We start from the raw sequence: 25,688 nt of genomic DNA on the forward strand, positions 1-25,688 counted from the left end.
AGTTCATCCAAGCTGACCTTCTGCCCCACTTGATTGATTTCCAATACTTTGGAATTGCCTGCTCATGCACTTTTAAGAGATAGTTCTTAAAAAGAAATAAGCATGTGACTTGTTTGCTAGTGTCTCTCCACTCTGTAGTTCAAGACATTATCAAGAAATCACAAGTGTGGGTGGCTGTCTGTGAGTATGAGATTTTGTATCTTCTTTCTTTCTTATGTAATGTACTTCTTTCTTTTCAGGTTCACATAACGTTAGGCATCAAAGAAGCATATGTAACACTTGTGTGGTGCTGGGACCAGTCTTCTGAAAGAAAACTCAAAAATAACTCTTCAACCTGTTTATTCTGGGACTGACTTTTCTTTGGAAAAAAGCTCAACAGAGAAACTTTTCACACTGGAACCATTATAAATAAATCTGTCTAAAGAACTTGCTACCTGGAGACACTTTTGCAAAGACTGAATCCTGCTTTTCATCTGTGTTTGCACTTCAGACTGTAAACAATGAGTGAGTTCTGGTTGTGTTTCAACTGCTGTATTGCAGAACAGCCTCAGCCTGTAAGTATGAGTAATGGAACTGTTTTGTGTATAATTTAATACATTGTTCAATTTTTTTTTTAGCTTCTTAAATTAGGGCTGTTGGACTAAGCCCAGTGAGAATTACGGAATTAACTTCCATCTTGGTTTAGCTGTGAAAGAAAAGAGTGTGATCTAGACTGTCGTAGAGCCATTTTCCTATCCTTAATCTTAAATCTGTTTGAAGCCTTTGAAAAGAGCCTTTATATGTTTGACCTGTAGAGAGGGAGAAAGGAAGGGGAAGGGGAGGGTGAAAGCGAGGAAGACTTAAACTGTTGCTCTAACATCTGCCAAAAAGCAGATGGAAATCTGGAAATGTCATGACATCTGATACTGTTTTAAGGAGCTTTTCCTGTGTGGCTGGACAACGGTGAAGGAAGGAAATATAGGGTAAAATCCATTTCTCCTCTGCCTTTCTTAGCATTCATTTAAATGAAGTCAGAGAGAGGCTGGGTGAGAGGGAGAGCAAGAGAGCGAGGAAGCAGGGGGGAGGGAAGAAGCACAAACCAGAGAGAGCGGATGAGACTGAGAGACTGGGAATGGGAGTGAGAGCAGGACAGTGGGAGAAGGAGCAAGGGGTGGGGGAGTATTGTGTCCAGTTCTGGGCCCCTGTTCAAGGACAGGGAACTGCTGGAGAGAGTCCAGTGCAGGGCAACAAAGATGATCAAGGGAGTGGAGCATCTCCCTTATGAGGAAAGGCTGAGGGAGCTGGGGCTCTTTAGTTTGGAGGAGACTGAGGGGTGACCTCATTAATGTTTATAAATATATAAAGGGTGAGTGTCACGAGAATGGAGCCAGGCTCTTGCTCTTCTTCTTCTTCTTCTTCTTCTTCTTCTTCTTCTTCTTCCCTCCTTGTTAGTGAGAATGAGATACAGCAGCATTCCTCTCCTAGTTGGCTCATCTACCATTTGCATCAGGAAGTTATCATCAATGCACAGGAAGAACCTCCTGGACTGTGGCTGGCTGGCTGAGTAGTCTTTCCAGCAAATATCAGGGTAGTTAAAATCCCCCACAATAACCAGGGCTTGTAATTGCGAGGCTGCTCTCAGCTGCTTGTAGAAGGCCTCATCAACTTCCTCATCCTGATCTGGTGGCCTGTAATAGACAACAGTATCACCCCTGCCAGCCTGCCCCTTAATTCTCACCCACAGACTCTCAACTCGCTCCTCATCCGCCCCTGGACAGTACTCAATACATTGTAGTTGCTCTCTTATGTAAAGAGCAACTCCACCACCTCACTTGGTGTCACGGTCCATTCGGTGATGGACTCATGATGGTTTGTTTACCTTGATCTCGAAGTGCAAAATTAAGGCAACCAAAATGCCAAAGGGTTATAATTCAATCAAACAGTGTTACTTTATTATTTTGCCGGTAAAGCGGCACGCGTTAGAGAGAGTAGAGGAAAAAGGGAAAGGAAAAATAAAGGAAAAAGAAAGAAAAAAAATAGAAAAAGAAAAAGGGGGAAAGAGGATTCAGTTACCGCCAGAACGAGTCCCAAAGGCGTCCCTCTGGTGTCCGGTCCCGTGAGAAGAGTCCTGCCAGTCCTTCGTCATGATCCGGGATCCTCTGGTGGGAAGATCTTAACGATGTCCATTCGGGAGTCATCTTTTATGCTTCTTCACACCCCCTCGCTCCCATTGTTTGAGGCCAATCTCTGCCTTTGTTTCGCAATCCAGGCTTAACTGCGCAGGCCTGAAAAATCCCCGCTATGCTTGCCAGGACCCTTCTGCGCCTGCGTTGCCTCGTATTCAAGGGTCTCTTTCTGGTCCATTGGGTGACCTCAGGACCCTTGGTGAGCTTCTGGGCATGCTCTTCTTCGTTGGCCTTTGTTTCAGGGAGGAGGTCGGGGGCAGGTGTGACTGAGGTAGCAAGTGAGAATCCATCTTCTGGATGGCAGTTATTGTCCCCGAGTTGGAGAGACACGTATAACACAATCCCTTTTAGGAGGCGGGGGCTAGTTTGGCTGAGGCAGCAGGTGAAGTCCATACAGCAGCCATTGTTACCGGTAACCCCCCAGGTCAGAGAGACCTGTGCAATACAATTCTTCTCCTCAGGCCTCTCTCCAAGTCATTGTCCATCTGTTCTTTCTGTCAGGGCCTCGGTTCTCCTAGTCCCTGATGACTATGTTTCAGGCAAATACTGTTCCATCTTCAGACCGACTCTTCACTTGGCTGGTCTGTCTTACCTGAAACAGACATAGCCATCCATGACCACATTCCAGTCATGTAAGCTGTCCCACCATGTCTCTCTAATTGTCACCAGATCATAATCTCCTGACTGAACACAAGTTTCTAACTCCTCCTGCTTAATCCCCATGCTGCATGCATTGGTGTACAGACATTTCAGGGAGTGAATTGAGTACACCAATTTCACCCTAGGGGGGTGGGAGGCCTCCCGGTCTTTATCAATACTAGAGCGCAGTCCCACTGGTGCAAGCCCAGCTACAACCCCATCCCCCTTCGAGTCTAGTTTAAAGCTCTCCAAATGAGCCCTGCTAATTCCTGTCCCAGCATACTTTTGCCTCTGCGAGATAAACCTTTCCCATGTATTACTGTGTCTTATAAAACCAGCCATTATCAAAGAACCCAAAGCCCTACTGTAGCACCAGTCTTGTAGCCAAGCATTTATGGACTGAATTCTTCCATTCCATCCCACGTCATCACCCGAAAATGGGAGGGAACAGAAAATCACTTGAGCCCCAGACTCTTTTCACCAACCGTCCCAAGGCCTTGAAGTCTTTCTTCATTCCCCTCAGACTACAGGATGCAGCTTCCTCCCCACCTGTCTGGAAGATCAGCAGTGGGTAGTAGTTGGGGAGTGCCCTGGTGATATCCCTGATCCAGGCTCCAGGTAGACTGCACACTTCTCTATGATGAGGGTCAACTTTGCATGTTGGGCCCTCTGTTCCTCTCAGAAGGGAATCGTCTACTACAATTACCCTTCTTTCTTTCTTATCAGAGGCAGTCTTGAGACATGGAGTCAACTGCCTCTTCCTATGTGACCTCATAGGAAGGCCTTCCACCACATCCTCACCTACCTCCCGTTCAAGATCCAGGGCCTCAAACCTATTATGGAGGGGCACCTGGGGAAGCAAAGCAGGTAGGGAAGGGGGTTGCCCGCGATGCCACACTGGGACTTGCTTCCAACCCTCCTCATCTTTTTGGTCCCCTGCCTCTGCCCGACAGCGACAGGGCAGGGGCTATCTCAGGTCTCCCCCCCTTCTGCCTGACAGGGTGGGGGGTCCATCATCTTTTGGGGGGTATCTCCTTGGTACCTTTCTGGCTGGAATGCCAAGGAGTTACTCCACCAGTCAATCTCCTTCTCACACTCCCTGATGGTCCTCAGTCTCTCAACCTCCTCCTTTAAGTTTCACCACCATGCTGAGCAGATCTTCCACCTGCTTACACCTCATGCAGGTGGAATGCTGTCCTCTCTCTCCTGGCAGCAGCAGGCTCTGGCACTCCCTGCAGCCAGAGACCTGAACAGCCACATGAAGCTGCAATGCATAGTCCAAGAGCGATCAAAAGAGACTTCAGGGCCTTGGAACGGTTGGAAAGGGAATCTGGAGCACAGGTTATTTTTTCCTCTATCCTTCCAGTTGCAGGCAGCAACATTAGAAGAAACAGACTGACCCATTCTATTAATATATGGCTCTGTGACTGCAGTCACTGCCACAGTTTTGGGGTTTATGATAGTGGTATGGTCTACACAGCACCAGGTTTGCTGGCTTCAGATAGGATTCACTGTTCTCAAAGGGGGAAGAGGATCTTTGCTCATGAGCTAGTGGGGCTTATTGACAGAGCTTTAAACTAGACATGATAGGGGAGGGGGACAATATCAGGCTTGCCTGGGACAAGCTGTGGGACAAGACATCAAGGTTAGAGGGGCAGAGTGCTAGTGACACGGCCCTGAGAAGTGTTGGCCACACTGGAGCACACTTCAAGTCTTACAGAGACAAGCCAGGGGCTCCTGAGGTAATAGAAGCCAACAGGAAAGCACCAGTGAAATACTTAAAAGGAATTATGGGGTGTTCCTCTGAGAAGGTGACAAGACCGACAGCTCAGCTGAAGTGCTTCTACACAAATCCATGCAGCATAGGCAACAAACAGGAGGAGTTGGAAGCCACTGTGCTGCTAGAAAGCTACGACCTAGTGGCCTGTCACCGTTTATTGCAGGGCGACAATAAACCGTGGCACATGCTCTCTGTTAACCCCCTGCCCCCCCCCCAAGGAAAGGGAATAGGAGGAAAAGGGAGAGAGACTTAAAGTTGGAAAAGTTCAAAATGTTTTGCTAATAATATTAATAATGAGAGAAAAATAATCCGAAATAAATAAAACAAATACTGAATTTCCTGGTGTAGCAATGCGGCTGCAGACGTCACTCCAGTGGAAGTCCTGGGCTGGAATCCGCAATAAACTAGAACTGGATTCAGGGATGCATTACCTGGAACTAGGCCTAGGATCGCAGGCAGAACAGGCAGAGTCCTCTTCATACCTGGCTTCTACAGGTATGTCAATCAGAAAAGGAAGGTCAAAGAAAGTGTGTCGCCCCTGATGAGCAAGACTGGTAAACTGGTAACAACAGATGAGGAAAAGGCTGAGGTACTCAACAACTTTTTTGCCTCAGTCTTCACTGCAAGCTCTCTTCCCATACCTCTTGAGTGGATGAACTGACAGACAGGGACTGGGGGAACAAAGTCCCTCCCACTGTAAGTGAGGATTTGGTTTGTGACCACTTGAGGAACATGAACAGATATAAGTGCATGGGACATGATGAGGTGCATCCCAGAGTCCTGAGGGAATTGGCTGATGTAGTAGCCAAGCCCCACTCTCAATGATATTTGAGAAGTCATGGCAGTCAGATGAAGACCCTGATGACTAGAAAAAGGGAAACATTGCACCTGTTTTTAGAAAGGGTAGAAAGGAGGACCCCAGGAACTACCAACCTGTCAGTCTCACCTCTGTGACTGAGAAGACCATGAAACAGATCCTCCTAGAAGCTATGCTAAGGCACATGGAGGACAGGGAGGTGATTTGAGACATCCAGCGCAGCTTCACCAAGGGCAAGTCCTGCCTGACCAACCTAGTGGCCTTCTATGATGGAGTAACTACATCAGTGGACAAAGGAAGGGCTATGGATGTTGTCTACCTGGACTTCTGTAAGGCCTTTGACATGGTCCCTGCCAACATCCTTCTCTCTGAATTGGAGAGATGTGGATTTGGTGGGTGGATGGTTTGGTGGATGAGGAACTGGCTGGATGGTCACATCCAGAGGGTAATGGTCAATGGTCAATGGCTCAATGTCTGGATGGACACCAGTGACAAGTGGTATCCCTCAGGGGTCTGTACTGGGACCAGTACTGTTTAATATCTTCATCAATGGCATAGACGGTGAGATCAAGTTCACCCTCAGCAAGTTTTCAGATGACACCAAGCTGAGTGGTGAGGCTGACATGCCTGAGGGATGGGATGCCATCCAGAGGGACCTGGTCAGGCTTGAGAAGTGGGCCCATGTGAACCTCATGAGGTTCAACAAGGCCAAGTACAAGGTCCTGCACCTGGGTCAAGGCAACCCCCAGTATCAATACAGGCTGGTGGATGAAAGTATTGAGAGCAGTCCTCTGGAGAAGGACTTGAGGGTACTGGTGGATGAAAATTGGATTTGAGCTGTCAGTGTGCACTTGCAGCCCAGAAGGCAAATAATATCATGGGCTGCATCAAAAGGAGTGCGGCCAGCAGGTCGATGGAGGTGATCCTGCCCCTCTGCTTTGGTGAGACTCCACCTGGAGTAATGCAGCCAGCTCTGGAGCCCTCATTACAGGAAAGACATGGACCTGTTGGAGAGGGTCCAGAGGAGCGGCCACCAAGAGGATCAGAGGTCTGTAACACCTCTCCTGTGAGGACAGGCTGAGAGAGTTGAGGTTGTTCAGCCTGGAGAAGACTCCAGTGAGAGAAACCTTATTGTGGCCTTTCAATACTTAAAGGGGGCTTATAAGAAAGACGAGGAGAAACTTTTTAGTAAGGCCTCTTGGAATAGGACAAGGGATAATGGTTTTAAATTAAAGGAGGGGAGATTCAGGCTAGACATGAGGAAGAATTTTTTACAATGAGGGTGGTAAAACACTGGATCAGGTTGCCCTTTCTGGGAGGTGGTAGGTGCCCCATCCTTGGAGACATTCAAGACCAGGCTGGACAGGACTCTGAGCAACCTGATCTAGTTGATGTCCCTGCTCATTGCAAGGGGGTTGGACCAAATTAACTTTGAAGGTCCTTCCAACCTGTTGAGGTTTTGATTGCGGGGTGACAATAAAACTGTGGCAGATGTATTGTTAACCCCCTCTCCCCCCGCTTCCCCCTTCAGCCCCTCCCTCTTCCCCCCTCCCACTAAGGACAGGTTATTGGGAGGAAAAGAAGGACAGAGAGAAGAGAGCTGGAAAAATTAAAAATGTTTTACTAATGCTACTGATAAAATAGAAGAAAATAATACAAAATATACAAAACCAATCTTGAAAGTCCTGGCAACTGCTGGGCTGGCACCCAAAGTCCTGGACTGGACTCTGCAGCCAACCAGAACTGGATTCAGTCTCTCACTAGGCCTCAGTTCGCAGGGATGACTAGCAAGGTCCTCTCCTAATGTTGGCCATAAGGAAAAAAAGGGACGAGATCCTCATGATCTCCCACTTTTATATGAAGTATTCACGTGAATGGGATGTTATACTCCATTGGTCAGTTTCTTGGTCACCTGTTTCTTGTTGCAAATTCACTACAAGAGAAACTTGTTTTTAACAAAACCAGGACACAACCCAAACTTATCTATGATTCTGAGATTCCTGTACTGAGGACCTCAGAGCTGAATGCAATACTTCAGCTGGGCTATCACCAGAGTAGCGTAGAGGGGCAGAATCACCTCCCTTGACCTGCTGGCCATGCTTCTTTTGATGCAGCCCAGAACACAGATGGCTTTCCGGGCTGTGAGTGCACATTGTGGGCTCATGTCCAGCTTTACATCCACAAGTACACCCAAGTCCTTTTCTGCAGGGCTGGTCTCAAGAATGAATAGAAATCAACTTAGACTCTTAGCTATCTTGGCTCTGCAGGCAGTATAGGGGGAAATATTACTAACAATTTAATTTTTTTGACCAAACTCGGCAGACGTTTATATTTGCAATGTTTAAGGGAAGAAATGTTGCAGGAGACACTAAATTTGGTACAGTTTATGTTGTTACTGTTCCCCGGGTACACAAACAACCATATCTGGTTTAGATTGTGTTTATGCAAATTTACTTATTTCAGTTTCCTAAACAATAGTGTCCTGTAATTATGCAGTCTCAAATAGCTCAAAAAAGAGTGGTCTGAAAATGAATCCTGCAGCAAAACAGAACTGGGAAAGACAGAAAGGTAGATACCTGGGAGTGGGTTTTTCAAAACTTTTTTCCTTAATGATTCCAAAGAGGGCATATTAAGTCTTTCGGTTATTATGTATTTCTTTCAACTTTTTTACTTTTTTAGATTTGTACCTGGAAACCAAAACCTCTCTGTCATGTTCTTAGTGGGGATATTTAAGTGCTTGCACATCAGCTTTAAAGACACGCTAAATTTATAAAATGTACTTAATTTGAAATTTTAGTACAATGTTACAATTAACACTTGAAAACTTAAATGAATGTCTAAAGTTGTCTAGAACGATGTCACAGTTAGAGACCTAGGGTCACTTCTGAAGCTGTAATGTTTTTATTTCTACTTAAAAGCAGCTGGAGTATAAACCAAGTATACATTGCTTTTATAAGAAGTAAGGGTTTTTTAAGCTTCTGAAAAGCTGTATCAACTTCCTTTTCAGGAAAGATTTTAATGTAGCTGCTGCAAATTATTTAGGACAAAGGAAGGTGAGGGAATTGCCAGAAGCTTGAAGTGGTAGGATTCCTTAATATCATTTTATATAATCTTCTAGTTATCCAGTCTTTGGGATCCTTTACAGAGGTAACTTGTAAATCCAATAAGAATAACCACCATCATTTTGGGGAAATTCCTAGATGGTTATCAAATGACAAAATTTACAGACAACTTTAGGGGACCAGGACAGAGACAAAAGTTACTAGAATAGGAAAGGAAAAAGGGTCAAAGACAGGATGTGCTCCTCATAAGTATGCTGTGGGCTGTAGATATCAGTTATCTCTCCACTTAAGTGAGACATTTTACATTGATTCATTTTATATGGTATGCAACTGTCCTTAGTGTAAGGCTTGTGGAAGGCTACTCTATATTCGATGTCCATGAATCTTTGGACACTTTATACCCAGAACTTTGGGGAATTTCAGTGAAATGAAGAAGTGTTTGTAGATAGAGGTGAGGCACAGAGACTATGCGGGAAGTCTGTCAAGAGACAGTTCCATTGATTGTGGAAGCATGCTTCTGAGTGCTATAGTCTGGTGACAATGTGGCACAGGGGTCTCTTAAAATCATCTGATAAGATCAGAATTTGGCAGTTGTCATGTTGATGAACCCTCTGTTCAAAACCACCTTGTTTTATTAGCATAGCTGCAAGAGTCCACTGGAGATCCATCCATTGGTATAAAGGTATCTGACATTCAGGATATAAAACATGGAACAAATGTGGTTTTTATTTTAGCTTAGTTTTATTTTTTTTTAATTTAGGAACAATAGATATTTTCCTATCAGTGATTATGAAATGAAAATGTTGGTCAGTAATAGCTTAATTACTGCTGCTGTAACATGATATGGAATCATGGCTAAGTACTTATTTCCTTTGCAGTTTGCTTTGTTTTTATGTCTGAGTTGAAAAATTAACTTTGAACTAATGGAGGAAATTCAGGCCCTCCAAAGAAATAGGGAAAGCAAGTCTGGTCTGAGGATGCATCTTCCCAGACATGTTAGATTAGTGTGTTTGCTCTAAGGATAATGAAACAACTATATTCACATAGAGAGCTGACATGATACTCTGACTATTTGAGATCCCTCCCTGGAAATTCAGTGTACTTGCTGTGTTTTTGTACTTTTATTTAGTTTATCATATAGCATCCTGCACAAATATAGCACAATGTTTTTATTGCTTCATTCTCCCCCTTCCCTTGAAGTAACTGAAAACTACAGAAATTTTGAACTACTTAAGCCAGCAGATTTCCATGTTTAATTCTTCTGAATTCCCATAATTTCCCCTATATTTGGTTAGTGCCGTGTACAGGGCCTATCTGGGATGAAGTTGATTTTCTTCATAGCTGCCCATATGGTTGTCCTATTCCACCAGGGAAGATGAGTTAACTCTGAATAAAAAAAAAACAAATTACTATCTTTCGACTGTAACATATGGGGCAAGGAAATTTTCAAGAAACAGGGATATTTTCATGCCAAAGGTATAGTAGTTGGACATTTCGACCCTATATACTGCCTAATAAGATCGTGCCTGGGGTTTTGGCTTTCATGGTGCTTCCTACCATGGTGGGGTGTCAAAAAATGGAACATCTTAAATGGACACATGGTAGGAAGACCAACAGAACATTTGAGTCCTGCCATTTCATAAATGTTAAGATGTGAGTATATATATATTTTCCCATTGGAACATGCCCATGCAGTTCCTCATGGGGGAGAATATTGAGAGGTGGAACAGGTGGTTCCTCCATCATTTGCCTAGTATGTTGTTCTGTTAACTGTCCAAAATGACTTTTTCTTACTGTATTTACCTCCTTGTATTCCAAAGGTGAACAAACCCCTGTATTCATTCCCATGCCAAGTTTTCACAGTATCACAGTATCACAGTATGTTTGGGATTGGAAGGGACCTCAAAAGATCATCTAGTCCAATCCCCCTGCTGGAGCAGGAACTCCTAGGTGAGGTCGCACAGGAACATGTCCAGGCGGGTTTTGAATGTCTCCAGAGAAGGAGACTCCACAACCTCCCTGGGCAGCCTGTTCCAGTGCTCTGTCACCCTCACTGAGAAGTTTTTTCTCAAATTTAAGCGGAACCTCTTGTGTTCCAGCTTGATCCCATTACCCCTTGTCCTATCATTGTTGGCCACCGAGAAGAGCCTGGCTCCATCCTCATGGCACTCACCCTTTATATATTTATAAACATTAATGAGGTCCCCCCTTAGTCTCCTCTTCTCCAAACTAAAGAGACCCAGCTCCCTCAGCCTTTCTTCATAAGGGAGGTGCTCCACTCCCTTAATCATCTTTGTTGCCCTACGCTGGACCCTCTCCAGCAGTTCCCTGTCCTTCTTGAACTGAGGGGCCCAGAACTGAACACAATACCCTTATTGAACTTCATGTGGTAGGTGATTGCCCAGTTTTCCAATTTGTCCAGATCCCTCTGCAGGGCCTCTCTGTTCTTGAGAGTGTTGACAGCTCCCCGCAATTTTGTGTCTTCAGCAAACTCAGTAAGCAATCCCTCAAGTCCTGTGTCTAAGTCATTTATAAAGACATTGAAGAGCGCTGGCCCGAAGATGGATCCCTGCAGAACCCCGCTAGTCACTGGTCACCAGCCTGACATAACCCCATTTACTAGAACCCTTTGAGCCCAGCCTGTCAGCCAATTGCTCACACAATTGCATTGTGTGTTTACCCAGCTATATGCAGGCCATTTGTCCAGGAGAATACTGTGAGAGACACTATCAAAGGCTTTACTGAAATCCAAAAAGATCACATTGACAGGCTTCCCTTGGTCACCTAGGTTGGTAACCTTATCGTAGAATTAAATTAAGTTTGACAAGCAAGACTTTCCCTTCATGAACTGTCCCATCCCAACAGATGGGATGAGGGATGAGTTAACTCTGAACGCGACACGCACCCTGACTCAACAGATGAGATCAGGTGTGAGTTAGCTCCGGGTAATTCTGCGCGGCAATGCGAAGTGGATGACAGACAATCACTCTGGGGGTCCAATTATGAATTTACTAAAAGCACATGGTGGTATACAAATTACAGCAATCAGTGACTTGGCAAAAGTATGTTATAGTACCACAAAACTTATCAATACATTGACAGCAAAAACCCTTCTAAAAACGGTGGATTGGCAACAATTAGTAAACTGTAATGCAAAACCTAACAAGACTTTAGCAGCAGAACTTACAATGGTACTACTTATAAAGAATGTTTAAGAAAAAGGAAGAGAGAGAGAGAAGAGGACAACTAAGATATCAGAAAGAGAAAGAGAAAGAGAAAGAGAAAGAGAAAGAGAAAGAGAAAGAGAAAGAGAAAGAGAAAGAGAAAGAGAAAGAGAAAGAGAGACAGAGACAGAGACAGAGAGGGGGAGTAAGATATCACCACTCCACAGGTACATCGGTCCCACGACGACCTCTGGAGGGGGGGACGCGCTGAAGATTTACACGCCGCCAACCTGTATCATACGTGAGGTTGTTTTATAACCCAGTTCATTTACATGCGGGATAGGAGAAGGCGGTTCATCTCCTCCCTCTGCTCGCTCTTCATGCTAATTAGGAAGACTCTTCTGGAAATGGGTCTGGGGTCTTCAAACTAGGGGAAAGTTCATGGTATTGACCAGAAGTGAGTTGTCTTGCCCGTCAGGGGTAGCTGTTGGTTCGTGGTTTCTTCTGGTAGTTGGTTGTCCGACAGATGGTTCATCTCTATCATCCCAATTAGGCCATGAGACCTTTTACAGCAACACTGTTAATTGTCCTTATCTTCCAGGGTGTCTGCCTCCATGGCCATAAAACTTTGGAAAAGATAAGATGAGGTGTCATCTATCTCTTCCTCCTAAAGTAACAAAAACCAGACGTTTAAAACATAACAAGGTCCTTTGTTCTGCTAAGCATGAGGGGAGTGCTTCAGGGTTGTCACATGGCTGGGACCTATGACTGCATTGTCATTCAGATGTTTTTAATAACTCCCAGAACGATCTTCTCCATTATTTTTCCAGGAACAGAAGTGAGATTGACAGGCCTGTAGTTGCCAGGGTCATCCCTGTTGCCCTTCTTGTAGATTGGGACAACATTTGCCACCTTCCAGTCATCCGGTACCTTTCCAGATTCCCACGAGCATTGAAAAATCATGGAGAGAGGTCTCCCTATGATGTCAGCCAGCTCTTTAAGCACCCTTGGATGAATCCCATCAGGCCCCATTGACTTGTAGGGATTTAGCTGGAGTAAGAAATCCCATATAAGTTCTGGATTCATTGGGAGTTTATCATTTATCGACTTGCCTCACATTGGGGAGTTCAGCTAGGACAGGTTGTCCAGGATAGTGGAGAGGATTTTTGGGGTCTTTATTTTCTTTCATCACAGTGTAATAAGTGATGGTCAAAATTGTTAATGTTGAACAAATCGAGTAGGATTCAATTGTATTATGCATATTGTTGTAAGCAGTAACTGCGCTTGTGCAAGTTTGATTATGTTTTGTAGAACCTTGTAGTAGTAGTTAAGCCAATGCCTGGATTGCCTGGATGGTGCCATAAATAACAGGACTCCCAGATAGTGCCATAAATAACAGGACTCCCGGATGGTGCCACAGATAACAGGACTCCCAGATGGTGCTACAGATAACAGAGCGCCCGGATGTTGCAACTGATAACAAAAGTTCCAGAGACGGAAATTCCCAGCACGTGAACGAGCGTATAACATATATAAGCACATACGAAAAGTTGATTGTGTGTGCCTGTTGGCGGAACTGAGCTTCCCCCGGTCACCCAGCACTGTTTTGCCTAATTACCGCTTGCTAAATAAAATCGATTGATTGACTCAGAATCGATTTATTGGCTCTTATTTATAACAATAGGGAGTAAAGATGGAGATTTAGGGCAAAAATGCATTAATTCGAGGACATCTGTTAACTCCCCAGCAGTCACTTACTTGGGTCATAGTTTTTGATATTCACATAGACTATCCAGGTTCATCCAGGTTTGTAGGGTTTTAGAAACATTTTATGAGACCATTTATTCTTTCTACTATCCCATTAACTTGGGGATAGTAAGGTGTTTGAAATGTGTACTGTATTCTGACAGATTTTGCCCACTTTTGGACCACCCCAGCAGTAAAGTGGCTTCTGTTGTCTGATTGAATTCATTTGGGTGTATAACAGACCGTATCAATACATTAACAGCAGAAGTCCTACTACGAGCGATGTATTGTCAACCATTAGTAGCTATAATATGAAATTTAACCAGAATCCAACAGCAGAGCTTAAAGATTATGTTACCCTTATGTAATAAATTTTGACTTAGTCTTGTAAGTAACAAAAGTTTTATTTCTAATCAAGCAATAAGCAAAGACAGCGCTGGGTGCGGCCTAGAGACCTCAGTCTCCCTTGCGGCACACGCACACAGCTGATTCAGTTCTCTGGTTCTTATAGTCCATCTCTGGTCCACAGCTTCCGGGTGTAACTTTTCACTCATGTTGAAGGCTCGTATCATGTGAGCGTTGACTGCTGTGTAGCCAGTTTCGATCGCCTTACTTTGGTTACTTATGAGGTAAATACATCAAGCAGGACAAAGCAAGTAAGAACTCAAACAAACATCTCCTTGTAAGGTAAATACATCAAGCAGGACAAAGCAATTTAGCATACAAACACTTCTCAGACCTCAAACAAACATCTCCAGGAGCTTTAATGAACAAACATTTCTCGGAACTGCTTGTTACAATTTCCCCCTTTTCTATTTTTTACTTATTTTGTTCGTTAAAGCGTTGCAACTCTTGACCACTTAATACTAATAATTCCGCGTCGTTTTGATCATGCAATTTCTCATATTTTGCCTCAATCAACATCAAGTGAGCGGCTTCTAGTCTGCCTTTCACGATCGCTATTACTTTATTTAAGATACAAGGTCCGAATGTTAATACTAGGATTAAAAGAATCAGTGGTCCTGCTATAGTGGATAGGAGGGTTGTAAGCCAGGGTGATTGTCTGAACCAGTTCTCATACCAGCTCTGCCGAGATTCATATTCTTTTTTTCGTTTTTCTATATTTTCTCGTAGTTTATTCATTGTGTCTCTTACTAGTCCTGTGTGATCGGCATATACACAACACTCTTCCCTTAAAGCCGCACAAAGTCCTCCTTCCTTAAGAAATAGTAGGTCCAAACCTCGTCGGTTCTGTAAGACTACTTCAGACAGAGATCTTACCGATTTTTCTAGCGCACTTATAGATTGCTCTATCCTTAACAGGTCTTCATCAACGGCCACCCTTAGTGCTGCAAATTGGTGGTTCTGACTTACTATTGAGGCGATGCCGGTTCCTGCACCTGCCGCACTAAGGGCTAGTAGGGCGCCTACAGTTATGGCAGTAACTGGTTCTCTTTTTACTAACTGGTGAGTTACCACGATTTCTTCATATCCCTTTGGGTGATAGGTAATTTTAGGAATGACTACCACTTGTATGCAAAACTCTTCTAATAGTTTTATATATTTCATGGAAACACAGGGTGTGAGCCCGCTTTTTGAACATATCCACTTAGAGTTATTAACTGGTATTATCCAATCGCTGGGCCTCCTAATTCTTGTTATCCATTGACCGGTGCGTGTTCTGTTCATGCATAGGTGTTGTTTTTCAGGGGGTACCTTACCAATGCATATCCCCTTACCCCGTACTTGCTGCAATGAGATTCCCTGGGTCTCATTACTCCATTTACAAGAGTCAGGATTTGTTCCATTGGCGAGTTTAGGTGTTGCTCCGAGCCCAATGGCCTCAAAGTATGGCGGTTTTGGATCAAAACACAACCAACATTCTAGCGTTAAATTTGGATAGGTCCTGTTGATAACCTGATAACTTGCATTCATTAGGGTCCAAAGTGAATTTTCGTTAGTATTAGAGTCTTGTGTGTTTTCAAGACCATCTGTTATTGTCTTGTTAATTTCTAATTCTTCGGTTATTACTACATTGGGACCTATTGGTTGGGCTCTTTCTTCAGGCGCAGGTTCTTTCTGGATTTTTATGAGCCCTCCTCGATCCTTTCCTGGTTCCCAATATCTGACTCCCCAGATTTTTCCTAGTATCCATCCTTGGTGCTCTGGTTGCAGGGCTGTGAGTGTCAAATGTGTACAACTACCTGGGTTTATTGTACCTCCGGTTGAGTCTCGCTTAGGAGGTTGGCAACCGCTGGGCCCCCAGGTTATATTCAAAAACTTATCTTGCACAACCGGTTTCCAGTCTGAAGCAATTGTCTCACAACCCCAATATGCACAATAATACTCATTAGGATAGTTGCAGTAACTCTTCCCTGGATTGGAAGAGGGACAAACATAATAACCTTTTTGATCTAAGCATGGTTGTATAGGTGCTAACTGACAAAGGGTTACAGAAAAACTGGGGGATCCTACTGTAATATTCTCTTTAATCACTCGGCTCTCTTCTATCTGAATTAGGGTCCATTTGTATGGTCTATGTGCTGACTCCCCATTACTGGCCATTAGTAATAATATTAATACAGCATACCAGGTGGCGTTGCATTTGCCTAGGTTCAGCTTGCTTTGATTTTGCAATTTGTTGTGCTGCCTAGCACTGGGGTAGTTCTCCCAACGTTGCTGCACAATTCCATTCGGGTTTTTGCCCCCACTTTGTGTTATTCCTCTGCCTCGCCCGTCGACTCGGTTGCTTCGAGTCACGGGGTAAACCATCTTCTCGGCAGCAAGAATATTCTTCAGGAGGCCCCGAATGTTTCCGGCAACTGCACTGTCGCTTGTAAGCTTCCCAGTTGCAGCTTTTTACCAAGGGGGAATGGCACGTTATTTCTTTTACAGTGGTTCAACAGCACACTTTTACTATCTGTAAGTTCAGAGGAGTTGGCTCATTATGGTGGAAACAAGACCGTTCAGGTCGTACTCCATAGACATATATGTTCCACCAACTAGGATCTTTGGTCTCGATTTCTTCTCGTAAGACTTTAAGTTTTAATGCTAATTCAGTAATTTCTTGTTCAATCGAATAACACTGATTACAAGTTCCTCGAGGGGGAATACCATCTAGGCAATGCAACCACCAGTTTTTCCTGACACACTGTGCATTTAAAGCATACAAAAGGATAACAGTTGCAACCTATGTTATCACATTTAACGTTATAATCCTTACAAATAGGGTATTTATAATCAGCTTTATCGTTTTTCTGTACTTGCACGATACAGGTTGGTAAGTCCAAGTCCATTTATTGCTTCCTCAGTTTAATCCTTAAAGGGTCCTCTGTGGATTCTGCAGTCCACGTGTTGGTCTTGATCGGGCCTTTCACTCGACTGGCGTGTGTCCACCCCTTCTCGGCGGTCCGAATAGCTGTTTCTGTAGTGAGTAAAACAACATAAGGTCCCTCCCATCGAGGGGTTAGTGATGCCTCCTTCCAGGTCTTTATAAGCACTTTATCTCCAGGTTCTAGAGTATGTATTTTTATGTCTAAGGGCGGTCGTTGTACCACTAATCCTTTTTCCCAAAGGTATTTTCTTCGCTTTAATAACTGTATTAGATAATTCTTTATTTGGAAATCCTTTATTTCTGGGTGGTCCTGTGGTATTTCTAAATCATAGGGCATACCATATAACATCTCGAAAGGTGAGATCCCGAGGTCTGTTCTCGGCTGCGTTCTTATATTTAATAGTGCTAAGGGCAAGCACTTTACCCATGACATTTTGGTTTCTATCATCAGTTTTGTTAGTTGTTTCTTTATCTCTCCATTCATTCGTTCTACTCTTCCTGAACTTTGTGGATGCCATGGAGTATGATATTGCCAATTGGTACCTAGTGCCTGGAAGGTCTCTGTAATAATCTTTGATGCAAAGTGTGGGCCCCGGTCGGAATCAATGGCTTCAATTATTCCATATCGGGGAATTATTTCTTCTAACAGTATTTTTGCTACTGTACGTGCAGTAGCTCTAGCTGTTGGGAATGCCTCCACAAAGTGTGTAAGGTGGTCTACTAGCACCAACAAATAACGGTAACGTCCGACCTTTGGTAGTTCTGTAAAATCAATTTGTACTTTTGAGAACGGTTGAAATGTGAGTTCCCTCCCACCGGGAACTCGTTTCTTTATTTGCTGTTTATTCACTCGCTGACAGGTGAGGCACTTTTCAACAATTCGTTTGGCTATATTGTATGCTCCTATACAAGCATACTTTGTAGCAAATTGATCTACTAATGCCTGCGTTCCCCAATGTGTGATATCATGTAATCTGTTCATTATACTAATTGCAGTTACTTTTGGAACTACTTCCCTCCCATCTTTTAGCTTCCACTGTTTGCCTTGCTGCTTTGCTCCTAATTTAGCAAGCTTCTCTTGTTCTACAGTGCTAAAAACGTATATGCCCAGATGACTGGGACACCATTTATCTCTTAGGCCTAGGCAGGTGCATGGAATGGCATCTACATTAAATTCTTTCCAACATTCATAGCAAGGGTAATCATTTTCCCACATCGTCCCTTGCCCACAGTTTGGGCAGTCTTTTCTTAGTTCCTTTGGGTCTGGAATCTCACAAGTCAATCTCTTAAGATTTAATAAGGCCGCCTTTCTTGCTTCTTCGTCTGCAAGGTTATTTCCCCTAATAATGGGATTCAGACCTTTCTGGTGCCCCTTTACATGAACCACTGCTATTGCTCTAGGTTTTCTTATTTCTTGCAAGATTTGTATAATCAGTCCTTGATGTATTAGATTTTTTCCTTGTGAATTTATCAGTCCTCGTTCTTCCCATATTTTGCCAAATGTATGTACTACTCCAAATGCATACTTTGAGTCTGTGTATATAGTCCCGCTACCCGTGCCAATTAATTGCAAGGCTCTTAGAACAGCATATAATTCGCAAGCTTGTGCAGACCATCCAGGGTTTAGTGGTCCTGATTCTAGGACTTCATGAGTTTTCCCATTTATTATTGCATATCCTGACTTTCGCTTTCCTTCCACCACCCGGGAGGAGCCATCTACAAATAATTTTTCTCCTTCTGATAACTCTTCCTCTTCTAGATCAGGTCTTATTTTGGTTTGTTCTTCAATTACTTGCAAACAATTATGTGTCAATTCTACACTAGGTTCTCCGTATAGGAATTGTGCAGGGTTCTGTAAAGAGGTGCTTTCCAAAGTCAATTTTGGGGATTCAATTAGAATAGCTTCATATTTTAATAACCTAGAATCCGTTATCCATTTTTCGGATTTTTGTTGCAGCACCCCTCGTATATTGTGCGGTGTTAATACATGCAGATCCCCTCCAAATGTTATTTTCTGCGTTTCTTCCACTAATAGTGCAGCTGATACTATTGCCTGTAAACATGTAGGCCAACCCCTACTAACGGGGTCCAACAATTTGGATAGGTAGGCTACTGGTTTTTTATGTCCAGCCCACTCCTGCGCTAATACTCCATATGCAGTTCCTGAGTCCACATTAGTAAATAAATAAAATGGCTTTTGTGTGTCTGGTAGACTTAACACAGGGGCACTCACCAGTTCTTTCTTAATATCGTTCAGTTGTTCCTCATCTTGTTCTGTCCATTGTACTAATTTTTCCTGTGTTAGTTTTTTGTACAAAAATTTCACTTTCTTTGTATAGTTTTCGATCCAATGTCTGCAGTATCCAGTCAGTCCTAATATTTGTCTTATCTGCCTCTTAGACTTTGGGGCCGGTAATGACAGGATCCCTTTTATTCTTTCCGGGTCTAAGTGTTTGGTCCCCCTGCTTAAATAGTGCCCCAGATATTTTACTTCTTGTTCGACAAACTGAAGTTTACTTTTTGATACCTTGAGTCCCTGTAAACTAAGGAAATTTAATAACCTTATACTCTCTTGTCTAACCCCCTCCTCATCCTGCCCTGCCAACAATAGATCGTCCACATACTGTATTAGCACCACTTCAGGGCTACGTTCGTATTCCTGTAAAATTTGTTCTAAAGCTTGCCCAAATAAGTTGGGCGATTCCGTAAACCCCTGGGGAAGTACAGTCCAGCGTAACTGTTGTTTTCTATGAGTATCTGGGTCCTCCCACTCAAAGGCGAAATATTTTCTACTTTCCTCATCCAATGGGCAAGCCCAGAAGGCATCCTTTAAGTCTATTACACTATACCACTTATCATCCGGGCTTAGATGACTCAGGAGGGTATGCGGGTTAGCTACTACAGGAAATCGGCTCACAGTCCTTTTGTTTATCTCCCTCAGGTCATGTACCAGCCTCCATTTCCCATCTTTTTTTCTTACAGGTAAAATGGGGGTGTTAAAAGGAGACATACAAGGTTCAAGCAAGCCTTTTTCTAACAATCTCTCTATTTCTGGCTTCAACCCCCTTCGACCTTCTTCAGATATTGAATATTGTCTTACCCGAATGGGTATTTCTGGGTTAGAGATTTTAACTTTAAAGGGCGTTATGTTCAGTTTCCCTACTGAATCCTCTGTATACCACACTTCAGGATTAATTTTTTTCTCGTCTTCCACTTTGAGGGGACATAATCTTATCTGAATTTCTTTCCCTATTACTTCTAAATTGATACCCAATTTGATTATTAAATCCCGCCCCAAGAGATTATATTCAGCTTCTGGAACTAAAAGCAAATTTCCCACTCCTATTTTGGAGTCGGTTTTGATAATTACCCCCTTTATAACAGGAACACGAAATGGCTCCCCTTTTGCCCCAATTACTTGCATGGTGTCGGAGGATATTTTGCATCCCCTGGGCAAGGCTTGTATGGTAGATCGCTCTGCCCCGGAATCGACAAGAAATTCAATTTCTTGCTGCTGGGGGCCCACTTTCAATTTTATCAAGGGCTCTGTTCCTTTTTGGGTCCCCAGCAAAAAGAGCCCCTGACACCCCTATTCCGGTTTAGACATTTTCTCATCTGCCATTTTCTTCCTACAGTTCCGCTTAATATGCCCTTTCTTTCCACAGTAAAAACATTCTATCAGCTCACCCCGTTCCATTGTAGTCTCGTTGTTAAGGGGTCTTATCTTAGGACTAGGCCCCTTATACTCTGCCCTTCGATTTTTGGATTTCTGAGCTGTACCTTCTCTGACTGCCGCAACCATCATTCGTACAGTCCTCCGCTCTTTTTCATCCTCTCTCCTGACATACACTTTCTGAGCTTCCCTTAGTAGTTCATCTAATCCACGATTTTGCCAATCCTCAAGTTTCTCCAGTTTCTTCCGAATATCCGTCCAGGATTTTGCTACAAATTGCATTTTTAACAACGCTTCCCCTACCGGGGTACTGGGATCTAATCCCGAGTATAACTGTAAATTCTTTCTAAGCCGTTCTAGCCATTCTGTGGGCGTTTCATCTTTTTTCTGGTGTTCACTAAACACCTTTCCAATGTTCTGCCCCCTCGGTACAGATTCTCTAATACCCTGGACTAATATAGTCCGCAGATCTTGCATGTGACCCCTGTGTAATGGGTCCTGGTTATTCCAGTCGGGCCTTTGCAGCGGCCATTTAGTGTCGGCTGCAGGACCCTGTTGATGCTGTTCATCCCAGATTCGCATACCGGCTCTACGGATCATTCCCCTTTCTTCGGCAGTAAATAATATTCCTATGATTGCTTGCAGTTCATCCCACGTATATGTATTAGGTCCTAAGAATTGATCAACTCGCTCCGCTACTCCTAGCGGGTCCTCTAATAGACTCCCCATTTCCTTTTTAAAATCTCTAACATCTCCAGAATTGAGGGGCACCGCCACATACCCCATTCCCGCCTGTGGACCTCCCATCGCAATTTCTCGCAACGGATATAATTGTCCCGTCATCTGATACTGCTGCTGTCTAGTCTTACTACGGGTGACGGGTCCTGTGGGTTGACTAAGGTCCGTTTCCTCCAGGTTCGGTGCCAGCGGTGGAGCACTTGGACTAGGGGCCGGCACCGGGGGTGGTGGCGGCGGCACATAAGGTGGGGGTGCTACGGAAATTTCTTCCTCATGCCGCTTGTTTCTTTGTTTATTGTGCCTCTTATCCCCCTTTTCTTTTAACGGATACAGATTGATCCTAGTCTCTGACCCTATCCATAAGCGTGCATAATCGCTCTCCTCTTGACTAAACGGTTCCTTTGAGTTAACATAAAGGTTCAAGGCTTGGCAAATCCAATCCTCAAAGGATCCGAACACTGTCCAAAACAGGTGGTCCTTACGAATTTCCTTACCACCCCAAACTACCATACAATAGTGTATCATTTTTGTTTTACTCTTACCCCGTCTAGAGGGGTAATCATTCCAATATTTAATCATCAATCCTAGTGGACTATCCTGGGGGATTGACGGAAGTTTCGCTTGCGAATCCCCACCCATGGGACCAGAAGGTCTACTTTTCTTCTGTCCCATCTTCCAGGGTACACTCACGCACACTCACACACGCTCCCCTCGTTCGTGACTCGCTCCCTCGCGGGCTACGAGAACTGCACTACTGGAGGGTCCGCACTCGCTTCGCCCGTAATTGGACGTCTCAGTCGTCGTACCCCAGGAATCCCAGCCCCAACCCGAGTGGAAATCCGGCCTATACTCACGCGTCCTGCGTCTTCACTCGGGTCTTCGTGCACAAAGTTTAAGGGGCTGCCGGCATTTACTTTGCTTATTGCAATTTAGAAGGTTCGTCGGTGAAGGGTGGCGACAAAATCCTCCAAGGGCCGCTAGAAAAAGAAGCGGGGCGCCTCCCTCAAAAAGGATCGCCGCCGAATATCCTTCATCCGAGTCACGGCACCAAATTGTAATAAATTTTGACTTAGTCTTGTAAGTAACAAAAGTTTTATTTCTAATCAAGCAATAAGCAAAGACAGCGCTGGGTGCGGCCTAGAGACCTCAGTCTCCCTTGCGGCACACGCACACAGCTGATTCAGTTCTCTGGTTCTTATAGTCCATCTCTGGTCCACAGCTTCCGGGTGTAACTTTTCACTCATGTTGAAGGCTCGTATCATGTGAGCGTTGACTGCTGTGTAGCCAGTTTCGATCGCCTTACTTTGGTTACTTATGAGGTAAATACATCAAGCAGGACAAAGCAAGTAAGAACTCAAACAAACATCTCCTTGTAAGGTAAATACATCAAGCAGGACAAAGCAATTTAGCATACAAACACTTCTCAGACCTCAAACAAACATCTCCAGGAGCTTTAATGAACAAACATTTCTCGGAACTGCTTGTTACACCTTATATGTTCAAAAGGGAAAGAGAGAAAGAGAGTGGTAGAGAGGGAAGGAAAGCTAAGAGTAATATATCATGGAAGAAGAGACAAAGAAATAGGGATATAGAAAAAAGGAGAGAAGGAAAGAGCAGAGAGAAAGGAAGAAAGAAAAAGGTGAGGGATAGTCTTTCTTACAGCCCCACAGCGTGGATGACAGGACTTGTATGATGATGTGTGGCCTCGATGTTCCACAGCGAGGATGCTGGAGTTTGCAGTTCAGGAGCGCAGTGTCCTCCGATGTCTGGTTCAGTTCCTGAGGCGAGGCTGGTGGGCTGAAGGTCCTCAGGGTGGTGGATTCCCTTCAGTGAAGCTGGACTGGTGGGCAAAGAGTCCTGAGGGTGCTGGTTTCCCTAGCAGTGCTGTTTTAGGTGAGCTTTTTTATAGCTCTCCGAGTAGAGAAAAGTTTGGGGAAAGGGGTGATTGCGAGAGATCAACAAGTCTCGACAAGTCCCGGGCCACGTTGAAGGGTCTCAGCTTTTCCCATTTGTTTGCCAAGCTGGGCATATCAGAAGATGGGGCTATGTGCCCTCCAGCACATCCTCCACCTCCGGTATGGATCAGCCGGCCTGATCTGTGACTCATTAGCTTGTCGTTGATATGTAAATCGCAGTTCCCCCACACTGAATGTGTCACCTCCTGTGTCTGGCTGGACTAGTTTCACCATAATGTTTTCAGCCATGATCCTTATCGATACACAACAGCCACTTACTACTCAGCCAGAGAGAGGAACTGGTGGCCAGTCGGTCCTTTTCTCTGCTGTTTATCAGTAAGCTGGACCAGGCAAAGCTCTTATCAGCATCCCATCTGGGGTGCTACAACTGTTGTCCTGAAAAACAGGGTTCTTTATCCAGTGTACATACAAAAGAGCCAAATTTAGCACAAAGAGACAAGACACTGCCTATCACAGAGTCGCCTAAATCTGGATGCTGGAATAAAGCCAGCACGCTAGAAAGAAAAGTAACAGCTATCACACACAAAATCTTATAACCGCATTCACACCATAAAGAGCTAATTGTTCATGGTCTTCTGTATCATCACAAAATGTACATTTTGGGTCCATGGATTCTCCTGATTTAACAGTCTGTGAACTTACTATACCATATAACAGGCAGAGACTTATGTAACTGTAATACATGTTTAAACAGATACCTACTGTTATAAATAAGAGCCAATAAATCGATTCTGAGTCAATCAATCGATTTTATTTAGCAAGCGGTAATTAGGCAAAACAGCGCTGGGTGACCGGGGGAAGCTCAGTTCCACCAACAGGCACACCAAATCAACCTTTCGTATATGCTTATATACGTTGTGCGTTCGTTTACGTGCTGGGAATTTCCGTCTCTGGAACTTTTGTTATCTGTTGCAACATCCGAGCGCTTTGTTATCTGTAACACCATCTGGGAGTCCTATTATCTGTGGCACCATCCGGGAGTCCTGTTATTTATGACACCATCCGGTAGTCCTGTTATTTATGGCACCACCTGGTAGTCCTGTTATTTATGGCATTGTCTTTAACTACTACTACAAGGTTCTACAAAACATAATCAAACTCGCACAAGCACGGTTACTGCTTACAATAATATGCATAATACAATTGAATCCTACTCGATTTGTTCAACATTAACAATTTTGACCATCACTTATTACACCTACAAAGAAAACAGGTTAATATTAATGAAAAGCATCTCTCAGACTGTTTTGCAAGTTTTCTGTGATTCGTTTGTTATCAGCTAATTCTCTCTCAACTTGTTGAAGTTTAAACTGTTCAGCTTTTAAATCTGTCTGCAGCGATTTAATGATCTCTTGCAGAGATTTATTTCCGTCTTGCTCAGTTAGTTTATCTTTCTTAACAGCTATGAGTGCCACTCCCAAAACAGCAAAGATCTTAAATCTGTTTTCTTTTCCCAAGTCCCTTATTCATTCTCTTACAATTGCTGTGGACAACCAATGTCCCGAAGCCCAGCCAAACTCCTGGAGTCAGGCAAACCTATAATCTTTTAGTAAACACAACAATGGGGAGCAGTCAAGATCTGTCTTAACCCAGGATGCCATGACCTACTGCTGGAAAACACGGTTCAGACTGCAGATCATTTCTCCTTTATCAGCCTGGCTTCTATCCCCTTTTTAGGAAACCTCTTTACAGCTTCCCACAGAGAATCCCATCCTTGTCACCAAGTGAGCTGGTGAGGGCAAAGGTTAACTTTTGGAATACTCTGCACGGTAACACAAAGTGATGACAATCACCTGAGAGGTTCAATTAAATCACAAATTTAGTAAAAACACTCAGTGGAACAATAAATAGTGATTTGACAAAAGTTTATAATTGTATCATAAAACTCAGCAAGACTTTAACAACAAAACTTTCAAGGTATTACTCTTATGTATCCAAAATAAAGTTAGAAAAAGAAAGACAGGAAGAGGAGAGAGATAGATTAAGATATCAGAAGAAAGATAAGATCTCACCACTCTGAAGGTCGTCATTCCAGTGACCTTCTTTGTAGCTGTCTTGGTGGTGGGCGTGATGAAACTTTGTTAATGCCACACAGCATGCACATGCACACAAAACACACAAAGACACAAAACAGACTAAAAAGTGTCCCAAGTGAGGAAGTTCTATATCCCAGTCCATTTGCATGCAAGATAGGAGAGGGGCAGCTCGTCTCCTCCCTCTGTTTGCTCTTCATGCTAATTAAGAAGATTGTTCCAGGAAGGAGTTGGTGATCGAAAAATTAGAGAGATGGTTGCAGTGCTGGCCAGAAGTGAGTTGTTTTGTCTGTTAGGAGTAGCTGGTGGTTCCTGATTTCTCCTAGTGGTTGATTGTCTGCTAGATGACACATCTTGGTCATCCCAATTAACCAGGAGACTTCAGAAAGCAACACTGTTAATTGTCTTTATCTCAAAAATTTATGCCTTCCTTTTGCAGAGAACTTGAAAGAAAAGTGATAGAGTGTCTGCCTTCACAGCCACCTATCTTTTCCTGTCCAAATTTGCAAAAACCAACTGTTTAAGGCATAACATACACCATTAATGAGTCCTTTGTTTTGC

At 43.8% G+C, this 25,688-nt stretch overlaps 1 protein-coding gene across 2 annotated transcripts in view; it reads left to right on the top strand.

The window, feature by feature from the left end:
- Positions 1-25,688, top strand: part of LOC135577163 (CDC42 small effector protein 2-like) — a 145,638-nt gene that overhangs the window by 46,628 nt on the left and 73,322 nt on the right. For both annotated transcript variants that reach the window (XM_065044990.1, XM_065044991.1), the window contains one exon: positions 240-554. In XM_065044990.1, the coding sequence (XP_064901062.1) occupies positions 501-554 (54 nt within the window). In that variant the 5' untranslated portion in view covers positions 240-500. The remainder of the gene's footprint in view (positions 1-239; positions 555-25,688) is intronic.

This window comes from Columba livia, chromosome W (assembly GCF_036013475.1).
Source record: "Columba livia isolate bColLiv1 breed racing homer chromosome W, bColLiv1.pat.W.v2, whole genome shotgun sequence".
Classification (NCBI taxonomy): domain Eukaryota; kingdom Metazoa; phylum Chordata; class Aves; order Columbiformes; family Columbidae; genus Columba; species Columba livia.